This window comes from Podarcis pityusensis (assembly GCF_964106645.2).
Source record: "Podarcis pityusensis genome assembly, chromosome: 1".
NCBI lineage: Eukaryota > Metazoa > Chordata > Lepidosauria > Squamata > Lacertidae > Podarcis > Podarcis pityusensis.
In genome coordinates this window covers 38,633,740-38,660,811 of record NC_138028.1, presented here as the reverse complement: position 1 = coordinate 38,660,811, position 27,072 = coordinate 38,633,740, and the positions used below count along the sequence as shown (strand labels likewise).

At 40.3% G+C, this 27,072-nt stretch overlaps 1 protein-coding gene across 2 annotated transcripts in view; it reads right to left on the bottom strand.

Moving 5' to 3' along the window:
• The window catches only part of STXBP6 (syntaxin binding protein 6), a 99,105-nt gene that overhangs the window by 22,444 nt on the left and 49,589 nt on the right, over window positions 1–27,072 (bottom strand). For both annotated transcript variants that reach the window (XM_080979573.1, XM_080979574.1), the window contains exons 3-4: window positions 3,439–3,569; window positions 1,324–1,489 (exon numbers count right to left, since the gene is read on the bottom strand). In XM_080979573.1, the coding sequence (XP_080835699.1) occupies window positions 1,324–1,489; window positions 3,439–3,569 (297 nt within the window). The remainder of the gene's footprint in view (window positions 1–1,323; window positions 1,490–3,438; window positions 3,570–27,072) is intronic.

The window sequence follows — 27,072 nt, the reverse complement described above, 5'->3', positions numbered from 1 at the left end:
TGGATAGTTGGCATCAAGTGAAACCCAGGAAGCCAATTATTTAGTATAATTCAATCCAACCATCCTTTCCCTTTGCTTCCCACAATTCTAGAGATAAGCATTAAGAAGTTCTTTAACAGAGACCTTGTGTACAAAAATGTAGTAGTACCATCACCACCAAATATTCCTAATTTTTCTGGTCACATGGATTTAAAGAAGCATTTCCTATTGATAATACAGTGGTACCTCAGTTCTCGAATGTAATCCGTTCCCGAAGTCTTTTCGAGTTCTGAAACGTTCAAAAACTGAACACTGAAAGCGGAAGCTTCAAAATGGAAGCCGCGTTTCCTGTTCGACTTTGGAGGCACGTTCAAAAGTCGAGGCATTTACTTCTGGGTTTTTGGTGTTCGAGTTCCAAAATGTTCGACTATGGAGGCTCTGAAGTTCAGTTGATCTTAAATTACAAGCAGCTCTGGAGCAGTTTCCAATTGTGCTGTCAGATTCTCTTTGGCGACCAGGAGATGTTAATAAGAAGTAAACTTGGTGCAGAAGTTTATGGGTGGCATGTTTTTCTCCAGCTGCTTTAAAGACTTCAATGGCCAATTCAATTAGTTAACAGCTAGCAAATCTGACTACAAGGGATTTCATTGGAAACAACCAGAAGATATTGGAACACATCTATCACAAACCCTGGGAGAGTAACACACAGATTTCTGTTATCTGAAGCAACAACATGCACGGCTGCACTTGCATGCTCTGCTGACATCAATAAGGCTGGTACATAAACGAAGATGTTTTGGCATAATAAAGCAGTGCATAAATGAAAGTGGCTATTGTTCGACAACACCTATTCTAATTTAGCTCCTTAAGAAACACTGGCAAAATCAATGTTTGCTAAATGGGAAAGAACAAAATCAGCAGAGAAAGGAATTAAATTTTCAGCCTTTTAAATCAATATCTGGAAGAAGTAAGACACGAACTGGAGGCAGTATCCTCATGCACTAAAGCACCACAGATTAAAGCCAGGAAAGAAATAATTATATAGGAAATATTTCTTCCAAGGTAAATTGCAGTTTTGAAACAAGAGGTACTACATACAAGTAGCTAGAAATCTGGGAAATCTAGGCTTAAGACCCATCAGATCAATTTATAAAAGCTTTTATTTGGTTCAGATTTTGATAATTTCAGATTTTGTAAACGGCTATATTTACAACTATCACTAAAACCCAGACGGATTGCCTCAGCCACTGCAGATTTTTAGACATAACACATTAGAAGAATTCATTAGTATAATGATCTGAAATGAGCTGAGCCACCCATTCATATCAAAACACAAAGACTTACCTCCAATAATTTTAGACTGGCAATTAATAAATTCTGGCTTTTTGTCTGTAAGGTACCGCTGACAGGTATGATGAAGAATTTGAAAGAATGTACATTTTTCAGAGGCTGAGCTTGCTACCCATTGGTCAAAAGCATTTTCGAATAGTAAATCAAATTCTGGGGAATCCTAGGAGGAATAATATTAGAATTACAGGAGAAATGATTTTTTTTAAAAAAACAACAAAGAAAATGTTAAAGAAAATGATGTACAATGATTATATATAGCCCAACTTCTTGCAACTTTTGAAAATGTATGTCATGTATGCAATTCCATATTATAATGTAGAATATCATGACTAGAACTACTACAAAAGTCAGCAAAATTGCTAAAGGAAATTCAGCAACAGATGTCATGAGGTTGTTTAACCTGGCTAACTCCACTCCCATTTAATACGAAGTGTCAAACACCAGTTCACACCTACAGTTAAGCCATATTTTGAAAAAACAAACAAACCCCTGATTAAACCACAGTTTAACAATCAAATGGTATATAAATCGTATGGAATAAAAATAATGCTCACAAGTGCTTTCCTCTTTCCCTGCTCTTGATTGTGATGTACAGTGGAACCTTGGATTGCGAACGTGATCCGTGCGGGAGGCACGTTCTCAACTCGCAGTGCCACATCTGCGCACACGCGGGTCATGATTCGGCGTTCCTGCACATGTGCCAAAACCCGGAAGTAACCCGTTCTGGTACTTCCGGGTTTGGCGCGGTGCGCAACCCGCAAACATGTAACCTGAAGTGTCTCTAACCCAAGGTACCACTGTACAGGGGATGAAATGAGCCAGTCTGACTTAAGAGTGTAAACCTGACTTGTCGTTTGTTTTCTCCAAACAAGTCATGAATGCTAAAGCCAAGAACAAACCTTAGCCAGAAGCAAACCAAGATTCCAGGATCACACATCAAGGCAAATAAAATTGTTGTTTCTTTCCTCCTTCCCTCACATGGCACGGTCAGCCGTGGAAGAAAGAAAAACAATTCTAAACCAGAGGTACCCAATGTGGTGCCTTCTAGATGTTATTGGAGTACAATTCCTATCAGCCCTAGGAGCATGGCCAATGGCAAGGGATGATGGGGAGTGAAATCCGACAACACCTGGAGGGTACAACATTGACTATCCCTGTTTTGAACTGTGGTTGAATGCTGCATGCAATCTAGGCCACTGAATCAATCTGGTTCTGAGATGGCCATTTGTCAAGCTACAGTAGCGCGATCCATCATCAGGTGCCACATTGGGCCAGTGCTGCTTTGAAGCAGCAGGTAGATGGTCCTATCTGTGCCTCTAGCATGCTATCAGCAGGATCATCACTCTCTAGTACGCATGGGGTCAGACATCATTTTGTCTCCCATGTACAGTGGTACCTTGGTTTGCATACGTTTTGGAGTACAAACACGTCAAACCTGGAAGTGCGTGTCCTGGTTTGCAACCTCTTTTTGGATTACAAACAATTTTTTTTTGGAGGCCCCATTGGTGAAAGTGCGCCTTGGGTTACAACCTTTTTTGGTTTACAAACGGACCTCCGGAACTGATTATGGTTGTAAAACCAAGGTACCACTGTACAAAGAAAAGAGACAGCAGGATGAATGAGGGTTAAAAATGGTACACCTTGCTGAAATCTATAGTTTTTAATTATTTTGGACTGCTTCTAGCATTATTTACCATAAAGATACATGTTTAGTTAAGAGGACAAGTTTTCTTGCCTGGATATATTAATTAAATTCCCAATGCAACACTGGGGCAAAATAATGGTTCAGATTATTACAAGAGGAAGTTAGCAGCAGCAGAGAAAGCCTACAAGGTAAGGATAAGTTCATTCACACACACTGGGATTCCAAACACTTCTTTTTTCTAAAATAGCAAAGGTGAACAGATAGAAAAGTGGTGAAATCTAGAGAGGTTTACGAAGGAAATCGAAGCATTTGGAATCTATACCTAAGGTCCTAAAGGGCTGCACTTAAAAAGAATCCAAGACAAGACATGGTTTTCTTTTTTTTAAAAAAAATCAAATGGGTGAGTTTTTCTTTTGAAAAACAGGAAGCAGAATATCACTAAGTGGGAACGAGTCACTACTCACCTTATGAGGGTCTATTCCGTTAACCTGGCGAAGTTGTTCAAGCGTCCACTGCGACCTTCGGACAAAAGATGTGGAACCTCCAAACTGTTTGACTTTTGTAATAGATGCCTGTGCAGGTTTCTTGTTTGTCACTGTACACATAACACAAAGAAATCCATGTTTAAGCATACAGAAGGGTTTCTATAACTGCAAACAGGCTTGTTTACAGACCTGACAGTTTCCAATAAATCATGACAAGCGTGCCTCAACATATTTAAACCTAGATTCCTGTTCCTCACACCCCTGTTGCAAGAATGACCTCAACCTATTTTAGGCAACTGCAAAATAAAGTAACCAGAGTCCTGGCCGCTGAACAGCAAACAGTGTGGTTATTCTCCTACAAAAAGCCTAATCCTACTTCCAGCACAGACTTCTTCAACCTGGTGCCCTCCTGATGTTTTGGACTATAACCCCATCACCCACAGCCAAGGTACCACACTACCTGCACTAAACTTGAGTTTGTGGGTGCATTGCAAGTACAAAATCCAGTTTGCTCATACTGCTCTGATGCATCAGAGAAGGCCCCAAGAACCTGATGCATTTACCATGACTGGATCCAAAGAGGTATTTCACGAGTATTTTTGCACATGCAACAGGATATTTAGAATGCTTCCTTTTGTTTCTTCAGCAACAAACAGCTTTTCAAATAAGTAAATCTTGCTTTCAACACTTATACTGAAATGTACATTCATGGAAAAGGTGTGTATGTGGTGCATGCATTTTTATTTTTATTTTTTGTTGTTTCATTTCTCACAGGGAAGATTTAAAATGGCATTGTCAAAAAGGAGTATAAACCTTTTAATGTCTTAAGACAAGTAGTATATACAGCACTTACAGATAAGATTAAAGGATCACATTTTTAATGACAATATAATGAATATACTGCTGCAGTTTCTTCAAAATAATTTTGAATGGTCTTGTCCCATGTGATGTTTTATTTTGCAATTGCTGGCTAATTCAGTTCATCTTTGACCTTGAGATATACACGGGCCTGAGGTTCCCACATCCCTCCTTTAGAGGCTGGATTTGTTGCATGTCTCCCTGGCTATGTAGTCTGATTTTTAATTCTGATTTATGGTGCAGTTTTTTTAAAAGAAAAAAATAAAACATTTGTGGCTGGCTTTTATTGATTGGTTTCCAATGAGTAATTCTGTTATTGCAAGGATTTCCATTTGTGTAAAGGAGTTTGCATTCTCTCTCCTCTCCCCATGGGTCTCCCAGGCCTTCTCTAAATCTGCTCCAGAGGGTTGGCGGGAACCCCAGAATGCATTTAGGGGGCATGCAGGGAGAGGAAAGAGGGGATTGTTCTGTTGCACAGCTAGAAATCTTTTTGCTAATGGAACTACTTTGATGGATACTGCCCATTGCTTGACCTTTTCTGCATGAAGCTGTTGTTTTTTTAAGCTGCCTTGTATAAATAAATGAGGAAAGGCAGTGCAGAAAACTGAGTCTACTTCATTATGACTCAATAATCATGATCTGTTTTCTCCAGGAAAATCATGTATATTTTGAAGAACCCTTTACAAGCCATTTGCTTAATAAACATAAAACAAAACAATATGATAGTGACCTGGTCTATTGACATATTATGCTCCAGAAGAGCACTTGGGTGTAATTTGATTTACATACACTTTCCTCACTGAATCTAAAATATTATGCACCAATTTAATTTGTCTGTAGGCTGGATTAGTACTTGATTAAATCCTTTATTATCTATCCTACTAAATGCCGTTAAATTGCTGGACTGTTTGAATCGCTATGCTTTTAGTACTGATATGAAACAGCTTGATTATTTAATGTTGCCGGACTGTCACTGTAATCCTGTTACGGACTCGTTTTCTCGATATACAAATATTTTCCCCGTGCATATAATAGCAACTGAAATACGGCAATTGACTTACTGTGCTTTTTGTTTTCATATGTTATGTTTCAAAGCAGCACATGAACATCTTGACATGCAAATCAATTTTAATTATTATTTTTAGAACAACTCTATAAGAGTACCAGTAGCATACTAAAATAATAGTCATACTTTAAAGTATGCTAGTTTTTAAATACACTCAAAATCCCAAGTCTCTATTCTTTGATCAAAGTATGCTTATCAAAGCAATTTAAATGCAGGTCAGTAATAAGGCACTGAGTAATCACCATTTTACTGCTCCAACATCAATCAGATAAGAGGGATTAGGTCTATATTAATTATTTGGTAGAACAAAAAAGTTTATGCATATTAGAAGCGGGCTTCAGATTGGTATCAGGTTATTAAAAAAAATGTCTTTGCTGGTGCAGCTGAGTAGGAACTGAAGATTGCAATCTCACTAGACATTTTGTCCTTCTGATATGGTTATCAGATTACTTTGTTCCATTTAACAGATAGCTATCTTCATCAGTTGTATTGCTTTCTATTTATCAAGAATAATTTATGAAAAACTATATTGCTGGATATCTATTTCTGGTAGTAGATAGCCAGCAGTGAAGAGCCAAGCGTAACTCCGTATTTGGGATTATCTTCTAAATGAATTAATAAAGAAAAATGAAAACATGCTCAAGATTGAAATCAATCAGTAGGGGTGATTATATTCATTATACAGTGGGTAGGACATGCCTACAAGAAATCAGGGTCCTACATGTTTGCATGTATTAAGAGAGAATATAAACTGCTTGAAGTGTACAATTCTGAAAGTTTCTTCCCAGAACACTTGTAACAGCTAGACATCATCAGCGGTTTAAACACAAGGTTAGGTTTTACTAACACACAAGTAATTGGATCTTCATATTGAGCAGAAGAAATATATTTTAGGCTGATTTAACACTGCCTGATTTGGGCAAGAAATGAGAAAAGACGCTTTCCCAAAGGCACTGGAGGAGCTTTTCACCGTTCTTAAGAAGTTCAATATATTGTCATGTTCAGAAACCATATCCCTAAAATCAGGATGAAAGAAAGTGTTCTTTGGGAATGACTTGGATTATCTTCTCTGATGCTTAGTTGCTGCCCCAATGTATCTCAGGTGCGTAGCAAGCCTTTCTCAACTTATGAATCTGTCGTGAGATGGGCAGAAACTACACAGATGGGATTCAACTAATAATACCCATCAGCAAAAGCCCTGTGCAAGGACTTCTGTTTGTGCAACAGAGATTTCCCTCCCTCTTCTCTGCCCTGCACCTCCCACAAATTGGCTCAGGGAGAGGTTCAGGAGAAGCCTTCCAGAATAGCAAGACTGGGGGGTGGGGAGGAGTAAAAGGAGAGATCATTTGACCTGGCAAATCAAAAAGCTTGCGCTGACAGAACAATCAGAAAAGCACAACACAGACTTTATTTCCACTGTGAAGCCAATTAAAATAAACAAACACACCTGGAAGTGCTTCATATTCTTATTTTTATCTATAAGTTTCTTAATATATTTCTAAAGCTTTAGCAATGTATCATATACCAAATTTGACATTCTCACTTTTAAAATGAAGCAGAAATTGTGGCTGATATCTAAATATAGTTTCAATAAATTTATATAATTTTAATAAAATTAATACTAAATTTTACCTTGACAAAAGGTAAAGAGCCACTTTTGATGCCATCCAACAACTTGGATTTTTGACTTTTATTAGCAGCCTCCCTGTTACATATCACAAACTATTTTTCAGTTTGCAGAGTAGCTTGGGGCCTGCTCTCTGAGGCACACAAGTCAAAAGGCTTCCTTGTGAGTGGCAAACTAGCCCATGTGTTCTTTGGATTCAAGCCAATGCCGAGAAGTTCAAATACAAAGATGGTTGAAAATTAAACAGCCAGCAAAGTCGAACTGTAAAATTCTTTTGGTAATCAGAAATCTTTTGACAAACAGCTTGATTGCTTCTCTGGAAAAGCCATCTATATATTTATAAACTGCTGAAGGCATCAAAATGTGAACTGATGCATAGAATTAAGTGTTTGATGTCTCAGAGCTGTTGTAAGAAGGAAATAATTATTACACAATTGTTTACATTTTAGCTGCCAAAAGACTTTTCGGTTGAACTGTGAAATGAGGGAAACTTCCCCACTGGGGGTGAAACATCAAGACTGCAGTTATGTCTGTATTCCATTTTCCATGTGTACAAAGAAATCAGCCCACTACTTGGTTGCTTAAAGATAAAATAAATCTTTTACATCAGTTCATGCAAGGCATACACAGAAAGATTTAAACTAGACTGTGCAACTTCTAAGTTGCATTGTAATTCATTACTGTGACTACGCTACCTTGTGTCTTGGAATGTCAGTAAGAAATAGTTACAGCAACTCCCTGTTGTCAGTTTCAGATTCAGTTTCTAGACAATGCAATCATAAGGATGGAGTCATGTGGTGAAGTAAGGCCACCTGATTAATGATTTCGTGGATCAGCAAGTTCAAACAGAATATCCCCAAATACCTGTTAGATAAAAAAAAATCACGAAACCTTCTTTTCCATAGTTTATGTAAAAGGCACTGCTTGCTAATGTGATATTCATTGATCACTAGAGGGGGCACTTTCTGCAGTTCTGCATCGGTTTCAGAAAAATACCATGAGTGGTACCTCGGTTTATGAACATAATCCGTTCCAGAAGTCTGCTCTTAAACTGAAACCGTTCTTACACTGAGGCACGCTTTCCCTAATGAGGCCTCCCACCACTGGTGTCTTTCCACCGCTCAGCTTCCGTTCTTAGACTGAGGTAAAGTTCACAAACCAGGACACTACTTCCGGTTTTGGGAGTTCGTAAACAGGGCTGTTCTTAAACCGAGGTACCACTGTAATAAGGAATCCTTTCTCTGAGCCTTTGATCTTGATGTGCAAACAGCACCAGACAAGGCAGGTACCAGCAGCATTTGCAGAAGCAACAAACAAAAATTATGATGAGGCCATCTTATGTTGGGAAAAAGCACCAAGGCAAAAGCCAGCTCCAGATGGCTGGAATGCAAAACAGTGCAGATGTACTGTTGGAGAAAAGGTGGAGCCTATTCTCTGTACTGAGCACCGGATGTTAGCTCAGTGTGTCATATGACCTGTGCTGGAAGTACAGGGGAGGAGTGTTGTGACTCTTCTAATGGAGACTGAAGGGTGCAGACGCATTTCTATGTACTGTTGAGTGACAGGAATAAAACATGTAGAAAGGACTCCTGTCTGTCTCATTTCTCCTCCCTGGGAGAATGCAGGGAGGGAGAGAGAAGGAGAGAAGCAGAGGGTGTGTTCTTCTCACGTTTGAGGAGGATCTCCGGGTTTGTTTACCTAGCCTGCCGGGGTCGCAGACGGACGGTAAACACACAGTATCTCGCTCAATTGCCTCGGGGGAGGCCAGGTACCTCTGCCTGTGAGCTGTAGATGCTGACATCTTATTGGGGGTGGGGATGGGAAGAAACTGAACTTTATCCATATGGCAAGTCCCCAAAGCAATTTGGTCAGATGACAGCCTAGGAAACTGAATTGCACAGGGTGGAAGGATTAATTCCCTTCTCATCAGTTCAAATTAGCATCCTTCATTGGTGTTTTTTTGGACATTACTAGCTTGGCCCTTTAAATGTATTACAATAAGTTCATAGAATAGGTATCATATCTGTACATTAATGTTGCTTTGCCTCTGAAGACACCTCCCTGTGGTACTTATGAATAACCCAACCTGCTTTTGTCATCTGATCACATTACTTGCATACTATGATGTGCAGCATAAATATGGCTCTTTGCTTTCCCCTTGCACACTTTGTTTTTGCCACAGAAACTCAGAGAAGGATCAGTGGCAACTGAAACCACCTGTTAGTTTAACAAACTAGTCCAAATTTGTTAATCGATGTCTGTGCCTGTTAGCAAATTTCAGAAACCATATGACAAATCTGTCATGCAGGGATGGCAGAGGAGGATATTCAGCTAAGTTTTACTCAAGAGTAGATCAACTGAAATTAATGAACATGACAAAGTTAGAAACATTAATTTAAATAAGTCTGTTCTGAGCCCAACTCAGGTGAATACAGTGGTACCTCGGGTTAAGAACTTAATTTGTTCTGTTCTCATCCTGAAGCAAAGTTCTTAACCCGAGGTACTATTTCTGGGTTAGCAGAGTCTGGAACCTGAAGCGTCTGTAACCCAAGGTACCACTGTACCACCCAGAGACTTCTCTCTTTCTCTAAGTGTTGGTAATTTTAAAACTTCAATTTTCTAAATGATAGTTACAATACTTGAAATAATCTCACAATTGTGAACCCCACCCCATTTTGCACCAGTGCTTAAAAGCAACATAATTCCTCTTTGTTTGTTGTGCTGAGAAAAGAGGTTTACTTGTTTTAACCAACTGCAGTCAGTTTCAAAACAAGCCAACTTCAAATCACGTCATAACATGATCCCTGGCCAAGAGAAGACGACGTTTCTGAGAAAGCAAAGTGAGAAGTTGTTGAAGTTCTCCACCCAGAGAGGGGAAGAGCACACAAGTCCAGGGCTCACTGCCAGTCCTTGCTGTTTGTGCATGTTTTGCTAACCCGTGGTTTAAACATGATGCAAAATATTGAGCCAATATGCAACAGAAATCTTTAAAACAAAAATATGAGAACTAGCATGCCTATATAGGTGAAACTCCCTGCAACAAAATGGGGCGACATTTTGAAATCTCAAAATTATATTTGCTGTTTGATGCCAGTATTGACTATATCTGCTGAATTCAGATAATCTACCAACCTCAAAGAAGCCCTTCTGTTATATTGTTGCTGACAGCAATATCAAGGGATGATAAATCATGTGAATGGATGAGGAAGAGACAAATGCAATTGACCATTCAGATTTACCCGCAGAGATTAGGAATATATTTTTGCTAGACAGTTGTTGAAAAGCAGATGAGTGGGGTTCTTCTGCTCCAGTGGAGGAGAGACATAACTTTCCAAATATTCTGAATTGTTCCCTCCCTGGCAGATATATGATTGGAAAATCGGGGTAGCCCCATTTGCAGTGTAAAACTGGGAGGCTGGACTCAGGCTGCACAATCAAAAGACTACAGAGTGAGCAATGCCACAGACTGCGTTCACCTCCAGCAAGAATCCTATATTTCATTTATGCGTGCTTTGAAAGGGCCTACATCTAAGAAAACAAGTTGTGCTAATAATATCAGCCACATAATTAATTGCTTAACTGCCCCAATTCCATTCCCCACCCCCCGGGCCAACTGAAGTTTAAGGTTTGAATATCAGTTCCTAAATCTATATTAATTTTCTGTGTGGTGATATTTATTAGAAACTGTCAAACTTATAAACTCAGTATCTTTCTTTTACAGATTTTGAACAGCCAGTAAAATTGTGAAGGGTTGGGGGGGGGCTGTCTCTTCGCCCACCCTGTTTTTCTGAGGTTTTAATAATGGGGGGGAAACCATAATTGTGCACGGACATGAGGTAGAAGAGAAATGTTTGTGAGCACTGCTGAAGATTTTCTTGCTGTAGCTGATTGGAGTAGGCAAAAAAAAAAAAAAACTTTTTAAAAATGGGGAGGGAGCGCTTCACTAGTGTAATATTTTCAAATAAGAGTTGAAAAGTCAGGGCAAGGAATTGAAATATCATAGGGAGGAGGGCTCTATCTCTTTCAGACTCCCTACTTTATTATTACCTAGCATCTTGTTAGGTGTGGTTTAAGATCAGGATGCCATTCTGTTGCAGAGGTAGGACTAGACATCATGAAAAATGTCAAACGGAAGATGTGGCAAATATTTTTACTCATCATGCTTCATGAGGAGAAAATGCTGTTTTACGCTGTGCTAATGAGGGTGAAAACGACAGCCAAGTGCTTGCATAAGGAAGAAATAAATAATGAAGCCACCTTTTAACCAGTAACTTCCGAGTCCCACCCCAAAATTCCACACATTCCTAAAGTTCAACTTAGGCAAAATATTTCAGCCACGCAAAAGAAGCAATGGATTTAAAATCCAACACATTCTCAGTCCCACAGCGAATGATAAAACCTACCCAAACTCTAGCACATAGTGCAAAATGACTGAATTTAGCATCCACAAACGCCAGCTAACCCACACAGAGAGAAGCGGCTGATATTTATTTAGGAGTGGAGAGGTAAAGAAGAAAGAATGCAATGCAGTTCCATGGAGTAGGTTGGCGAATAGAGAAAATTCCAGTCACAGATGTGAAAACATATATAGAGAGCACCTGCCAAAACACCTTAGCATTCTTCTTTCCACATCCCTTCTGTACGGTACAGCTGAAAACAAACATCCCTGTTAATCTTTCTCTGCCCTGACACTCCGCATGTAGCTTTTCTGGTATCTATGTGTCACATTTTAATTCCCACATTCACAGCCTTCCAGATAAACGACATTAGAACAAATCTATAATCTCCAAGACATGTTTCCATGCAGCATTCTCTGCAGCTGTTGCTCTATTTTGGTGTCTGTGCCAGAGCTCTTTGCTTGTTTCGGTGTTAGAAACTGAGAAACTGAAGCTAGGAGCTAAATGGCACCATACACCTAGGTTGTGGGCGCAACAATGGAATGTCTAGGCGCACCTTTTTTATAACAAGAATACAAAGCTGAAAATGAATGAACTGCAGCTAAAATATTATGTCCATTTTTCACATGGTCTAGTCCTTCCCCTGCCCACACCCATAATATTCTTAAGAGGGTCTCTTTTCCAGTCTTCAGAGAGTAGCTGGAAGTGGGGAGGCAGAAAAAGGTCATCCTTTCCTTCCACTCTGCAGCTTTAATCAGAAATCTTAGGTGCACTACTGCACCCAGAAACTGCTCGAGCTAATGAAATTCCCTGTCGCAAAATGCGCCGAAAACAATGAAAGTTTTGAACACTGGCTTGTTTCCATCAACTAAACACATGGCATTTGGGTGTTTTCAAATGTAAAGGGCAAAACCAACATTCTCTCTAGTACCATAGTGGGGAGCCAATGGTCCTTAAGAAGTCTCTGACCACTGGCCGTACTGGGCTGGGATGGCTAGTACTTGGAAACCAATAACATTTGGACGACCACAAGTTCCTCACCCCTGTTGTGCTGTGTTTGTGAATTTAAACATAACCATGTTTCCTAAAAGGAATATAGATATAGATTCGATTCATAATACTCTCAGAAAATTACAGTGCTTTTATGATCATCTGCCTATGGAAACACATGCCAGGCACAAGAGAGAATGTTCAAGTAATGCAATGCAGCCACCAAGGCAAGACATGTCAGCATTGGCCAAACACTTTAGTCACGTTCTTCAAATTATAATCAGGACTTCTCATTACAAGAGCAGGGGTAATGAATTGGAAGATGTCACTGCACACAGATTAAAACAACTTAAGAGCCCTGCTGGATCAAACTACCTAACCCAGAAACCTACTTCCCACAGAAGCCAATCAGATGCTTCAGGGAAGCCAAGGAGGAGGGCTTGAAACATGTTTTGTGGTAAACTGGTATTTTGTGGTATGTGCCTTCTTTATATGGAGATTTCACATAACCATCATGATCAATAGCCAATTAGATACCCATCCCTCCATGATTCCCCTCCCCCTTTAAAGCCTTTTAAAGCTATCATCATCCAGATTAGTGACTTCCATAAATTAATTATCTACTGAGTAAAGTAGTACTTTCTCTTTCTTTCTTATCCAAAGTCTACAGAATTTGCCATTCTGAGAAATGTCAGCTTTTATTTTTTAATTTTTTTTAAAAAAGAAGACAAAACATGTTCTCTCACAGCTGTGGAAAAGGTTGAGCAATGGTGGTCTGTACTATAGCACAGGTGTGGGAAGACCTAAGAGCTGGAAATTAATTTATTATATCTGGATCTACCAGTAGATCTCTGGGCAATCTGCAACAAGATGACAAACACACGTGCCCAGGAACGGGCTTTTGTGTGGAAGGACTGTGAGCTCAGTTAGTACTCAAAACAAACCCATGAATTCATAATTCTTCCTTCTAACTGAATGGTGTTTCCATGAGGCTCTGGTTCCCTCAGGATCATGGGGCAGGAGTCTCTTTCACAAGCCTGGGATATGCCCGCCCCTGGTGTAGCAGACAGTGTCTCTTGAGCTGGACGAGGGAAACAATTGTTCACATGTCCTCCCACATACCCTTCAATAATAAAGCTCACTCCTGTGACTTGGCCTAATCACTCTCTTTCAGGGTGGATGGAGAAAGTAAAATAACCCACAGAACACAGGTAGTTGTCTTGTACCAATACGGATCATCCAGCTCAATTTTGTCAATAATGATTGGCAGCAGTTCTCTGGGGGTTTTGGGGAGGTCTTTCCCAGCCCTACTTGGAGACATCAATGATTTAATCTGAGACTTCTTGCTTGCAAAGCTCAACCCTCTCCTTTCCCCCCTGTACTTTGCCACCATCCGTTTGGAAAAAGAACGAAACTGCATGTATAACATGTTCGGATTACACCGGACAAGAGTGTACACAGAGACTGAACATGGAGCCTGGCACACTTCCGTTGCGAAACTCTGCAAGCTATCCGTGCCTCCTGCAAAAGTCCTCCTCAGGCCTCTTTCTCTTGCCGGTAGCAGAGCGAAACACAGCGGTGAGAAGCAAAGTGCAGCACGTGTGGAATAAATCAGAGCAGACACAAGGCAGTCCTTATCTACCTCTTGGCTTTAATCATGAAGAATAACACCATAAATTCAGACCTGGCGAGAACTGACACATTCTCCCTCTCGCATCGCGTCCGAGAGTCAGACTGAAACACTCGGAGTCAAACCCCTCCCTTAAGTGTTTCTAACCACGCCTCAGGAAAGAGACGTCACCAGAACTCTTTAACTCTGTGAGTTCTGAAACCATTAACATAACAAAGTGAAGATCATAAATCAGAAAGTAACCTTCATATAGTCAGGAAGTGAGCATTCTGTCTCCTTCCCTTCATCCATGCCACAGCTCTCTTCTTCATCTTCCTATTTTATTTCAATCCAAGCTACTGAAATAGGTTTCCGCATCTCTTGTGTTTTCAGATTCTGGGATTGTTTTTATTTTACACAAAGAATCCTCAGCTGTGCTTACACTCATTAGACAACATGAGGCGATGCCATATCATAATTATATTTAAATGCAACAACTCCTGGGCAATATATTCAGCTCAATTTTAGAGTTTTTGTTGTTGTTGTTCAATCCTGAGATAAGCATGTTCAGGTTTGAGATATAAGGCTAGCCTGAGGTTAGAAACACTAGGGGAGCTGGGAGGTATAAGGGAGTTTTGCTTCCAAACCAGCAATTAAACCAGATTCAAAAGTGTCATTAAATTTAAAAGAGCAAAAAACAGATGAAACAGCTGGAGCCTGGAGGGATTCTTCTTTCTTGGCAAACCAATGTTCTCTTCCTGAAGCACACAAAATGTCAGAGTAGGTATTTATCGCAGAAAATTATAAAATGGTAGTTAGTTACTTGTGGCACAGAGATACAATTCTCCAACAAGGTTAGCTCTTAGCTACTATACAACAGTAAGGAAAAGGTAAAGGTACCCCTGCCCATACGGGCCAGTCGTGTCCGAATCTAGGGTTGTGCGCCCATCTCACTTAAGAGGTCAGGGGCCAGCGCTGTCCGGAGACACTTACGGGTCACGTGGCCAGTGTGACGAAGCTGCTCTGGCGAGCCAGCACCAGCGCAGCACACGGAAACGCCGTTTACCTTCCCGCTATAAAGCGGTACCTATTTATCTACTTGCACTTAAGGGTGCTTTCGAACTGCTAGGTGGGCAGGAGCTGGGACCGAAAGACGGGAGCTCACCCCGCCGCGGGGATTCGAACGGCCGACCATGCGATCGGCAAGCCCTAGGCACTGAGGTTTTACCCACAGCAACAGTGGCAGCTCCTAATTTAAATTTCAGCTTTTACAATCTCTAGTCACGATTGTAACTGTATGTCTCCAAGTTTCACCAAACCCAGTAAGTATAGCCAAAGATCAGGGTAAATGGAAGCTATAGTCCAAAAACATCTGGACAACCACAGATTAGCCACACTTGCTATAATTAATAATTGCACATGTTTTGCACTACAAATTATTGTGATGTACTACAAATCAAGTGTACTACAAATCAAGTCCAAATATGAGACAGCATTATTCTAAAGTTGTACACATGCAGACCTTCATGCCTTAATATGGTGCCCTAGTGAGTTAGAGGACAGAACTATTTGGATCCAGGTGTGCCACAAAGTCCTGTGCCAAAGGTTGAACACCAGTAATGTTGGCAATTGTAGTGTCATACAATATGCACCATAAAGTCTTTTGGTCATTTCCTCAAGAATAGTTCTTCCCTACTTGAAAGGTTACAGACATGCTGCTTTAATTCTTAGTGCCTGATGTCTCCATCAACAGCACAAATTTGCTTCCTTACTATTCTTCCCCTGCTGCTCCAGTTGTACAAAGTAATATTATTTAATTGCTTGTCAAAATGTTTGGCATTATGTGCTGTTCAATCTTTTCCGCTACTAATTTACCACAGTTCCAAGACAATGACCTTGTTTTACCTTTTAGGAAAAGAAGCTCATAATTAGAGAGAGCAACTAGAAAGTCGTCTTCTACTCAATAACATATGAAAATATACTAGGAGTGTAGCCCCCTCTATTACATGTTATTTGTGTGAAGAAGAACACTGCTAGCAGAGGGACTCAGAAGCGGTGGCAGTTTCACCAATGATATACTGCTGAGTGAAATAGACATTGCGGTCTGCTCCTCATACTGGTCCTGGGCGATATACTGATATATCGCCCAGGTATACTCTACATTTGCCCTGCATCACAGAATCCAATTCCGCAATAGTCTCAAACTTAGGTATCAGCTAGTCCATGGGTAGGCAAACTAAGGCCCGGAGGCCAGATCCGGCCCAATCGCCTTCTAAATCTGGCCTGCGGACAGTCCGGGAATCAGCGTGTTTTTACATGAGTAGAATGTGTGCTTTATTTAAAATGCATCCCTGGGGCCTGCCTGGTGTTTTTACATGAGTAGAATGTGTGCTTTTATTTAAAATGCATCTCTGGGTTATTTGTGGTGCATAGGAATTCGTTCACCCCCCCCCCCCAAAAAAAAGTCCAGCCCTCGACAAGGTATGAGGGACAGTGGACCAACCACCTGCTGAAAAAGTGTCCTGACCCCTGGTCCCTCTTTCTAATGCTTGAGTTAATGAAGAAAAATGTGGAGCTTTGTGCTTTTTCTTTTACTGGACATGGTGTGTATGCTCAAGAAGTATTACTTCGGGTCAGCGCTTTTTTTCTAGAAAAATAGGTGCCAGTACTCACCATGAAGTTGTTACAGTAAGTGCCACACTTTTTAACAACAGTAAAAAGAGGCGCCAGTACTTTGTACCCATAAGTACCCCCTGAAAAAAACTTGTTTTTTTAATGTCACAAATAGGATAGGTGAAGCTTAGTTATATTAACGCAGAAGCAAGAGATGGGCAATATGAAGCTGAAACTCAACATTTAAAATTCTGGTTTTGTTTTTTTAAATCAAATGCTTTAGAGCTGCATGGTATACATTTTGCACAACAATTAAAACAAAATATATCAATAAAAACCCCAAATATACTACTAAAGAGTGCTATCAGAACCTTGACCATAAGGAGACACCTCAACCAGATTGAGCACAAAAAACATAGCCTACAACTGCAGAATAAAGTCAAATAACACTTGAGACCTAATGTATCAGTAATAATTTAAGAGCTTCCTTTCAAAAAGGGAGAAAAGATTCATCTTTAACCAAAACTGAACCATACCCTACTATTCACTGTAGTTTTAGCATGCAGTTGCTTGAAATGTTAGATTTTCAAGCTATTAAGTTTTTTGTCCCCTGTTCTGCAACACACAGTTATTATACCTTTGCTTTAGGCTGTTTACATGAAGATGGATAATCATAAAAAACTGCTGATGCGGAAACCTTTCCTTAAGGAAATGGTTTTAAATTTGCTTCTTTTTTAATGACCGGGGGAGTGGGGGGGGGGAGTATTAACGATACGGCTAAAATCTAAATTAAGAGAAAAAGGTTTCTGGAAATCAAAACCCTGTGGGTCATGGTTAACACTAAAATCATGTGCATTTGTGCTAAGCCACTGTTTGGTTTAGCATTACATTAATGGTTCAAGAAGTAGGAAATATTTTAAAGGTGAGACTGAATGCTATGCTGTAGAAACGCTAGTTAGCATTTGTAGCTGAGGGTTTTTGCTAACTTGCATACTATAGATTTGTTAGAAAGCTGCCAAGAGCCCAAGATACTGTAGTTTTGTTGTCAGCAAAATCTTATTGACACATATCTATCTTTTGTCAAAGGGAAGTTGCCAGGAAAACGTCACCAGCTGAGGGGTGGGGAGTCATTCAAGATGTTCCCACACTGACACGCACTTCAGAGACAGTGAGGCTGATATGTTAACTAATCTGCCCAAGGCACCACAGAACTTGATAATAATCACTTTTTATGGCAATGCATGCATCACAGGCATAGTTTGCAAAGAGAAGGCAAGAAAACAGCTACATGTATGCACCAAGTTAGGTATTGTGGGTTAGTACAAAAGAAAGCCTTCAGCCCTACTTGCTGCCTGCTTAATATTAATCTGCTCAATACACTGCCTAAAATCCTGGTGAGATACTGCCAGCCACTGTGTAGACAATACTGAATTAGATGGACTGTCAGTTGAATTCTGTATAAGGCAGCTTCCTAAATGCCTATGGCAGTGAGGGAGGTAGCAGAAAGAGAGAAGGAAAAACAAGGCATCTGGGTATCAGGCCTGTATGTTAAATGACAAATAAAATCAAGTCTCCCATACGCAGCTATCACTAGAAGTTATTAACAGGCACTAAAAATTTACAAAAGGAAAAATGAGACAGTGAAGATAGATGTACACCAATAATTCATTTCACAGGCTATATTATTATTATTATTTTCCACGATACATGCCGGAATAATAACAAGGTGCTTGTTTAAAATGAAATGTTTTGACATTACGCAACACTGATTGCAGAAGACACCAATTCAGTGAAAAGGTATGAAGAGTTCAGTGGTATAACAGGATTGAAAAGAATGTAGGCAAGGCAAAGAGTGTTGAATATATTCATGCCAGTATGCAAGCTATGGGATAACTTTATGGCAGAGTGCATTGCATTACTGAGAATGTCTAGGAGCACTATATCGCATGTAGCCTGTTACAAGCAGGGTAAGGGAAATTGCAGGGAAAGGTCTCAAAAGAAACTGATGTAACTTCCTTTTGTGTGCGTACACACACACACACAAACACACAGAGCGGGGCAGGGAAACAGCAGCAGCAGCATCTCTATAGAAAGTTGGGCCACTTGCCTGTCTAGCACAGTGTAATGGCGTTATATTATAAATTCAGATTGCAACACATATTTTGACACACATCTTTTTTAAAAAGAGAATTTATTTAGATATGAAATCTCCAAGGATGTAAATGAGACAGGTAAACAACTCTGCATTCCTTGAGCAACATAAGAAATCTCATGGGAGGCCCTTCTCCTTGATATCTTGCTTCTCATTTTGTTAACTTCCAAATGTGTTGGAATTTCAGCACACATACATCTGGAAAGATTTATCATGAAGAGGTTCCAAAACTTAAAATTTCACCATAACGAAGTGCACATGCCAAATCAATTTTAGTTCATTTGACAGCTCATCCTCCTTTTAGTAACTGAACTGGATATTAGGAAAGAAACTTCCTAATTCTATTTATGCATCTTTGCATTCTGCTTTGAACAAATACAACTAACAGTACAGAACAACTACTGAGTAACGGCTTATCAGTTCATTCTTGTCCTTTGTGAAAACATTCTCATTTTCTGATAAAATGCCTTATTTGTGCCACATTCACTTTTTAAACCTTCGGTTAGATTCAATGAAATGTAAGGCACAATAATAGAACACTGTACAGTGGTTCCTCGGGTTAAGAACTTAATTCGTTCTGGAGGTCTGTTCTTAACCTGAAACTGTTCTTAACCTGAAGCACCACTTTAGCTAATGGGGCCTCCTGCTGCTGCTGCACAATTTCTGTTCTCATCCTGAAGCAAAGTTCTTAACCCAAGGTATTATTTCTGGGTTAGCGGAGTCTGAAACCTGAAGCGTATGTAACCTGAGGTACCACTGTACTAAGACACCACAGTAGTTAAAAACTCTGTGCAAGAGTAACCACAGCCAGTGGCTCCTAACACCACCTTCACATTTATTCAGTAGAGGATTCTGTGTATTGTGGCAGTAAGAAGAATTAAATAGAAAGAAAAATATTAGTAAGCATGTGCTCCAGGTGGAAGCAGTTACTGCAGCCAGAAAAAAGCAAAATGGGGGGGGGGGGGGGAGAGAATGATTTGGACCAACTAATAATTAACAACCATGAATAGTCAAGAATTGAGTAATTCCAGTTAGGCACTATCTCCAATGAACATTGTCTTATGCAACTGAAGTTGTGTTGCTTGGGTAGAGACAAGTTTTAAAGAGGGGTTAAAAAGGTCTGTATAATACGGACATAATTTTTGTACACTGCTATTTCATTTCAGTGTTAGGCATTATTCTCTTTTAGTTTTAAGCTGTTGAAATAGGTTAGTCTACTCTACATGCAATGTTAGTCTATATCTATTGCTGCATGGATACATTTTCTCTATTTACTGACATCATGATTATTTTTAAGTGTTCTTAATGTGGCTTTGATTAGTCATGTTTATTGTTCATTTGATAATTCTATGGAAAAGTGGCATGCAAGTAAGAAGATACTGATGACTGTTGGCAGCACATGCTTTCATTTTATAATCTCTGACCAAATAGGTTTTACAGGTTTTTGATGCACTATGGAAGTATTATGACCAGATGCAACCATGTGATGAATGGTGCCTGTTAGGCAATAATGGTTCTCTCTGTCACCTTTAATTCTCTGAAAGGGCTATCTTTTCCTCTATCGCCTCTGCACTTTAGCTCTTTCTGTAAAATGGAAGACACCATAACGTTACCATAAAAAACCCATACACATACAAAGCTAATTTGGGAGCAGTGGGGAGGCAGTATTAATGAAAAAGAAAGTGAAATAAATGATGATTAAATGTCTTAGATAGTTACTGTTTTAGCTATGGCTTTATTGTCATTGATTTGCAACAAAAGCTCTAAAAATGTTTGTTTGCATCAAACATCCAGTTACCTAAATCCTTTAAACTTATTATTTTTTGCTAAATATTTGTTTCCCATAACCAAACTTTTGGTCCATTTGGAGATAAACAAACTATGTAACTCTGTTAACACTATGCTGGACCATGGCTTGTTTTCTGGCAGTGCAACAGCAGCAGCAGCACAGGAAGAGAAAAGTGCCCATGATTAGTGATACCGATTTCAAAAACATGTCGTGTGTCAACTTAAGGCTAACACGTTTTATTATGGCATAAGCTTTCATGGACTGGAGCCCAATTCCTGGCATGGCAAGCCCTCTGAAAACTGACTTCAGTGTGAAGAACAGCACAATCCATATCCATTATGCACTTGGTGTTTGTTGGTTTGATTCCAATAGCCCCAATGACACAATTTTAATTACAGGAGACTAATCCACATAAGCTTAGCTGAACTGGTGTGTGCGTTGGCTCAAAGCACCCATAGTCAATGCTTGAGAACTTCATTTGGAAATGGGGAAGCATGGGTGGTTTTCAACAAAGTTTTACTCATAAAACTGCCACTGAAATTAATAAGCTTAGATCCATTGATTTAAATGGGTCTACACTGAGTAAAACTTGCTGGATTCTCCCCCTTTGTGGGTAATCTACACCAGGCACTAGCTGTGTGACTGAATATGAACGTCTGCTTTGTGTAACTAAATTTTCTCGAAACGTAACAGGTTGGCCCTCAGACTTACCCTTCTGTGAACAGAAGGGCTCCTTGTGCTTAGAGAGAACTTGGATCCAGCAGAGGGCAGAGGGCCAATTTTCACTTCCTCCTGCAGCTTCCCACGCTGTTCTGGAGGGTCCCCCAATCTTCCTGAGCAACTTTTCAGGGGGCACAGTTGACTGGCAAGAGGAAGCAGCAGAAAACTGCAGCCCAACCTGCTGCATTGATTTATTACCCTTCTGGCTTGATGATACGCCAGGCATGATCATATTCAATCAAGAGAGCAAACCCCAAGACATATGTTCTTTTTAGAATCTGTAATAAAAAAGACACCACAAGACAAATGTAGTCATGTTTATTTTCCCTTCCAACTACCAGGGGTTTCCATTTTGCTCACGCAAAAAAACACACCAATTTGCTTAATTACTTTGATTAACAAGGGATTCTTTTGTAGTGTGGATCCTTGATTAAGGTAAGCAGTTGTGCACATTTTAATTGAATAAATTCCCAAACACATGCGGCCTAGCAAACCATGCACGGTGATTTAATTATCAGGTAAGGAAAATCATTTCCCAACCTTATGGAAATTTGAAAGAGAGTATGTCCATTTGAGAAAATGCTTCAGTTTTTATAGGCAAGGACTCCTGGCCATAGCAAAAGTATAGACATATTATGTAATACAGAAATATTAGGCTGTCAGGCAGGAGTGGGGAGCCTTTGGCTCTCCAGATGTTGCTGAACTACAACGCCCATCATCCTTGGCCATTGTCCATGCTTCCTGGGGTAGAATGACTTGTAGTTCAGCGGCATCTAGAGCAGTCTTTCTCAACCTTGGGTCACCAGATGTTGTGGGACGACAATTCCCATTATCCTTAGCTAGCAGGACCAGTGGTTGGGGATGATGGGAGTTGTAGTCCAATACTTGCGGAGTCAAGGTTGAGAAACGCTGATTTAGATGGATAAAATTTCCCCACCACTGCTGTAAGTAATGAATGAGTATCTCAGAACATCACATCAATGGGAATGAATTCTCTCGTTAGCAGGAACCAAGTAATACTAAACCATAACAAAAAGTTGCTTAAGAATTTCTTGCATATTTCAAGTGTTCAAAGAACTTTACTTTTGTGCCGAAGAGGCACAAATGATACAGAGGGGCTGCAGGGCTGTGCGTTTAGCTCTCCCCCCCAATGTACACTTCATCTCCTTTCACATCAAGGATATTCAGGGATAAAGTGGGGAACCTTTTCTATCCTGTGTCCCCCCCCCCAATGTAATATATTGCGAGAGCAGGATATATAGAAAACCCATACCAGTGGCTCTTCATAAGTTATCCCTCAACTTTGGATACAGATAGGTAGCCGTGTTGGTCTGCCATAGTCAAAATAAAAAAATCCTTCCAGTAGTACCTTTAAGACCAACTAAGTTAGTTCTTGGTATGAGCTTTCGTGTGCAAGCACACTTCTTCAGATACACATAACACTTATTCAGATACCTCAACTTTGGAGGCAGAGAGAAGCTGTGTGGTACTCAAGGGCACAGCTAAACATTAGTGGCCCCACAGCCATTTAGTACAAATGTTGCTCCTTTAGATTGAGGAACACATGGATAGCATTGCAACTACTCTACAATACGTTATCACTACTGCTGCTACTAAAACTTATATACCACTCTGCAGAAAAAGTGCTGAAAGCAGTTGTTAAAGTAGACCCAATGTATGGTTCGAAGGTACCTGAAGCCACCATTTTGCTGAAGCAAATCAAGTCTGGGAAACACATGTATGTTGCCTTCCTCACAGAAGAAAGGCAGGAGACTGATGTAAGAAAACAATGAAAACTAATCCCCTACTCCCTCACACAGTAAACAATTTTGTGACAGAGTGAGCAGGGCTTTGCAGTTCCTTCACTGCCATTAATCACGTGAGGGGAGGAACGCCTGAGGAGTACTACAGTACTATGAAGCGTTAATTGAGCTCAAAAGAAACAAACGGTCCCAAACACCACAGGCCAGGTAAATCCAACAGCAATCCAGTAAAATGCAGTGGACTAAAAACACAGCAATAAGGCTTAAAATTCAGTCAAGGTATATGCCCTCTGGAAAAGAGCAGCTTTTGCCTGCCTCTGAAAAAGCAGAAAGTGAGAGAAAAGTGTGGAAAAGTTAACCTTTCATACAGCAGGTGGAGGGAGGGCTGAGGAATCAGCAGGACTATCTATAAAGATTTGAACCAAGAACTTCCTCGGTCACAGCTCAATATTCTTTGCCGCTTAAGCTATGTAACTTCTTGACTTGTGGAACATAATTCTTTAATTCAAGCTTGTTTGTTTGTTTGTTCTGCTGATTTTAGCAAAGTGACAGTCATCGTTTAAAAGGGGTGGGATTTATCACTTTCGTACCTTGTGTGCTGCATATTTTCTAACATGCATTTCAGTGCATTTTCTAATATGGTGTCAAACAGCATTTTTATTTCCTTTGAAGCAGGAGGGTGGGAGTAGCTCCAATTCTTCTAGAGGACATTGCCCACTGAGTGAAGCATCCGTCTCCTCTGCCTCAGCTTTCTATATTAGTAGCCTTCCTTATTTATCACCTAACTGGGGCCAGGAGAGGCCAATCTGAGCAGGTGGGGAAGGGAAGCGCAGGATTAGAGCAATTTATCACTGTTTGTCAGAGTTTGGCTGAACTGCACATTTGTATTACATGCCACGACTGTCTGCAGGGGTCAGACTCGGAACTCTTTCCTTTCCTATCTGAGCCCTGCAGCAATGGCATGACAATCTTCCAAGTCAAGATAAGAAGAATACAAGACAAGGAGTTTTGGCACAATTCCTTCCCCCCTCTAAATAGCCCCCCCCCCTGCACTATTTCAACAGCCGGGCAACATCAATAACTAGTTGATACCCGAATGTTACAGTTTTCAGAACGCACTGTTTAAAAGGATAAGTACGATTTCAAGAGGTGCTATTAAACTCCTGTCCTAAAAACATTTGCCCCCAGGAGTTAAGACACTGCAGTACTGATGTAATGCCAGGTTTAAGGGAATAATAGGGAGCACTTAAATGCTGGAGCAGCAAATAAGTTTCCAGGGGCTTCGAAATCTTTTAAGAACTCAACCCACTGTCAATATACAAAAGACGCTAAGCAGAAGGGTCTCTGTGTTGGGACAATGCATGGCATGCTTAGGCTCCCAGCAAAAGTGGCCACGAAGGCAGGGACCCATCTTGTCTGAATAACTGAACGACTGGGGGAAGGGGAAGGAATCACTGGCAGCACTTCAACACACCGAAAAGTATGTGGGTTGAAGGTGGGTGATCACACGGGGGGGGGGGGGGATCACTGCCAGCTGGCGGGCCAGACGCCCTGCAAGCCATTTTGACAGGCCACACTCCTGTCAATCACAGCTTTGCTACTACAGTACTGTACCTACAATCAGGCACTGGTGATCAGCTGCATCTTTAACTGCCCTGCACAGATGAGAAATAAAAGTCCACAAAATCAGTTCCAAAATTAGGATGGCTGACATGAAAGCCAGGACTCCACATATTTGCAGCCACCCAAGCCAAAGAAAAATACAGTGCCATGTCATTCCCTTTCTGCTCAGAAACGGAAATTGCTTTTGCTCCTGATCTGAGAAGACAGTCACAGCTGCCCTGAACCGGGAAGAGTAAAAAAGCCAGGGCATTTCTTCACCATTTTATTTTATTTTATTTATATTCTGCTTTCCCTCCAAGGAGCTCAAGGTGGCATGTATGGGGCTTCCTCTTTTATCTTCACAACAACTGTGAGGTAGGTTAGGCTAAGACACAGTGGTTTGAATCATTTGGCATCACTGAGTTTTCCCTGTAGCTGAGCTTTCCCTGTATTATTGCTGAAGTGACTAACCTGTGGCCCTCCAGATATTGCTGAACTACAATCCTATCAGCCCCAGCTAGCATGACCAGGGATTGTGGGAATTGTAGTTCTGCAAGATCTGGAGGGCTACTGGTTGGCTATCTCAGGCAGGGCTCAATCACACACTCCCTGAGCAATGGCAAGATAAATAGTCAACACAAGCACATTTTTCATTAAATAGAATCAGATCAGTCAAGCTCTCCTTATTTCTCTCGTCCCACTACTATGGGTTATTAAGAGAACTATGGTTTTAAAACTACATTGTCAGAAGTAGCCTTTTGGGGCCTTATAATTTGTCAAGTTTTGTCTAGATTTAAGACATTTTAACTTTTTTTTGTTTTTAAGAAACAGTCTTCCACCAACCCCCAGTGGTGGTTTTAGCATCCTCTGAGAGATAATGATCACCTTCAAGCTTTGGTGCTATTATTAACATTCACATAGCAGGACACACATTAGGAAGAAAGGGAAGTCATTTGAGTTGACACTTTCACCCAGAGATGCAATAAATCTTTCTTAAATACTGTTGGGGATTTTACAAGAATGCCATAAAAAACCCCAGCAGCAGCAATTTCCAAACAATTCTGTTCTCTCCTGCTGTCCAATTCTAAAACATAATTTAAAGGCTTTTTTTCCAGCAAGAGGTGTGGATATGCTTTCTTTCCTTTCCTTTTTTCCAAGCAAATTATCAGGCAGAGCTATTTTTTAAAGTTTAAATAATGAATAATTATACGGCACTGGTTTTCACAGGATTTCAAACAGAAATAATGGCAATAATTGTTATGGTTTAACTAATGGGCACTTAAATTTCCACTGCATGAATTATAAACAGAAGTTTTTATATTTATAATTCATTCCATTTAGAAATGGGCAGATAAGCTGCAGGTCCTCAGGTGTTTCAAAATCCTTTCCCCAGCCATAACATCAGGCATTAAAACAAGCATATCAGTGCTATGATTCAAACATGTTTGCCTGGATTTTCCTGGTGCCTAGTTATCCCACATTTGAGTAAATTATGCAACTTCTCATTTTCCCATTGTAGTCAATGCTTTCCATTTCACATGCATGGTACAACTCACTTGTACCACCACTTAGCACTTTATCTTGCACTCTGTTCTATCATGCAATTAAGCTAATGGTGAGAAGATACAAACAGACAGAAGGAAGTACTACTTTTAACAGCATATAATTTATTGTACACACAGGTCTTGCTATCAAAACGCAATGCTTTCTCAGGAAATTGTTTGGCAAGTGTTCACATAATGAGTTTATGATTTCCACTGATTCCTATGGTGAAATTTCTAATGTGTTCCTGACCATAGAATTTTGACCCCAAAATTACAGAAAACCCTGGGAAACCCTCTGAAACCTTGCAAAAGGCATGATTTCTGGTGAAATACGTGCCATGAATCTGTGAAGCACAAAAAATTAAGGGTTGTTTAAGGCTGCTTAATTGTTTACAGTCCTACATGCTGGTACAGCTGTTTGGATATCTGAATCTGTGGTGTGTGTAGTGAGGTTTGAGTACTAGTTCCTCATGTTACAATAAGCAAATTTTTGTATGAGATTTGGATAGCAGGACCTGCATGCATTTGCTACCCCAAGACGTAATGACAACCCTAAGCTACAAGGATAAGTTTAAAAAGGAATTGGACAAGCTCATGGTGGATATGGCTATCAAGTGCTACCAATCACAAGGGCTATACACTACCACCAAGATCAAAGACTAGATGCCTTTGAATATCAGCTGCAGGGAAACATGCACCCCTGGCTATCAGAGGTGCTGCTGGTAATCAATAGGATGGGTTGGTTAATTTATGGTTCTCCAAATGCTGATGAACTACAACTCCCTTTAACCCAGACCATTGGCCCTGCCGGCTGAAACTGATAGGAGTAAGGGTCCATCAATATTTGGATGGCCAAAGGTTAGCCAACCCTGCTGTAGGATAT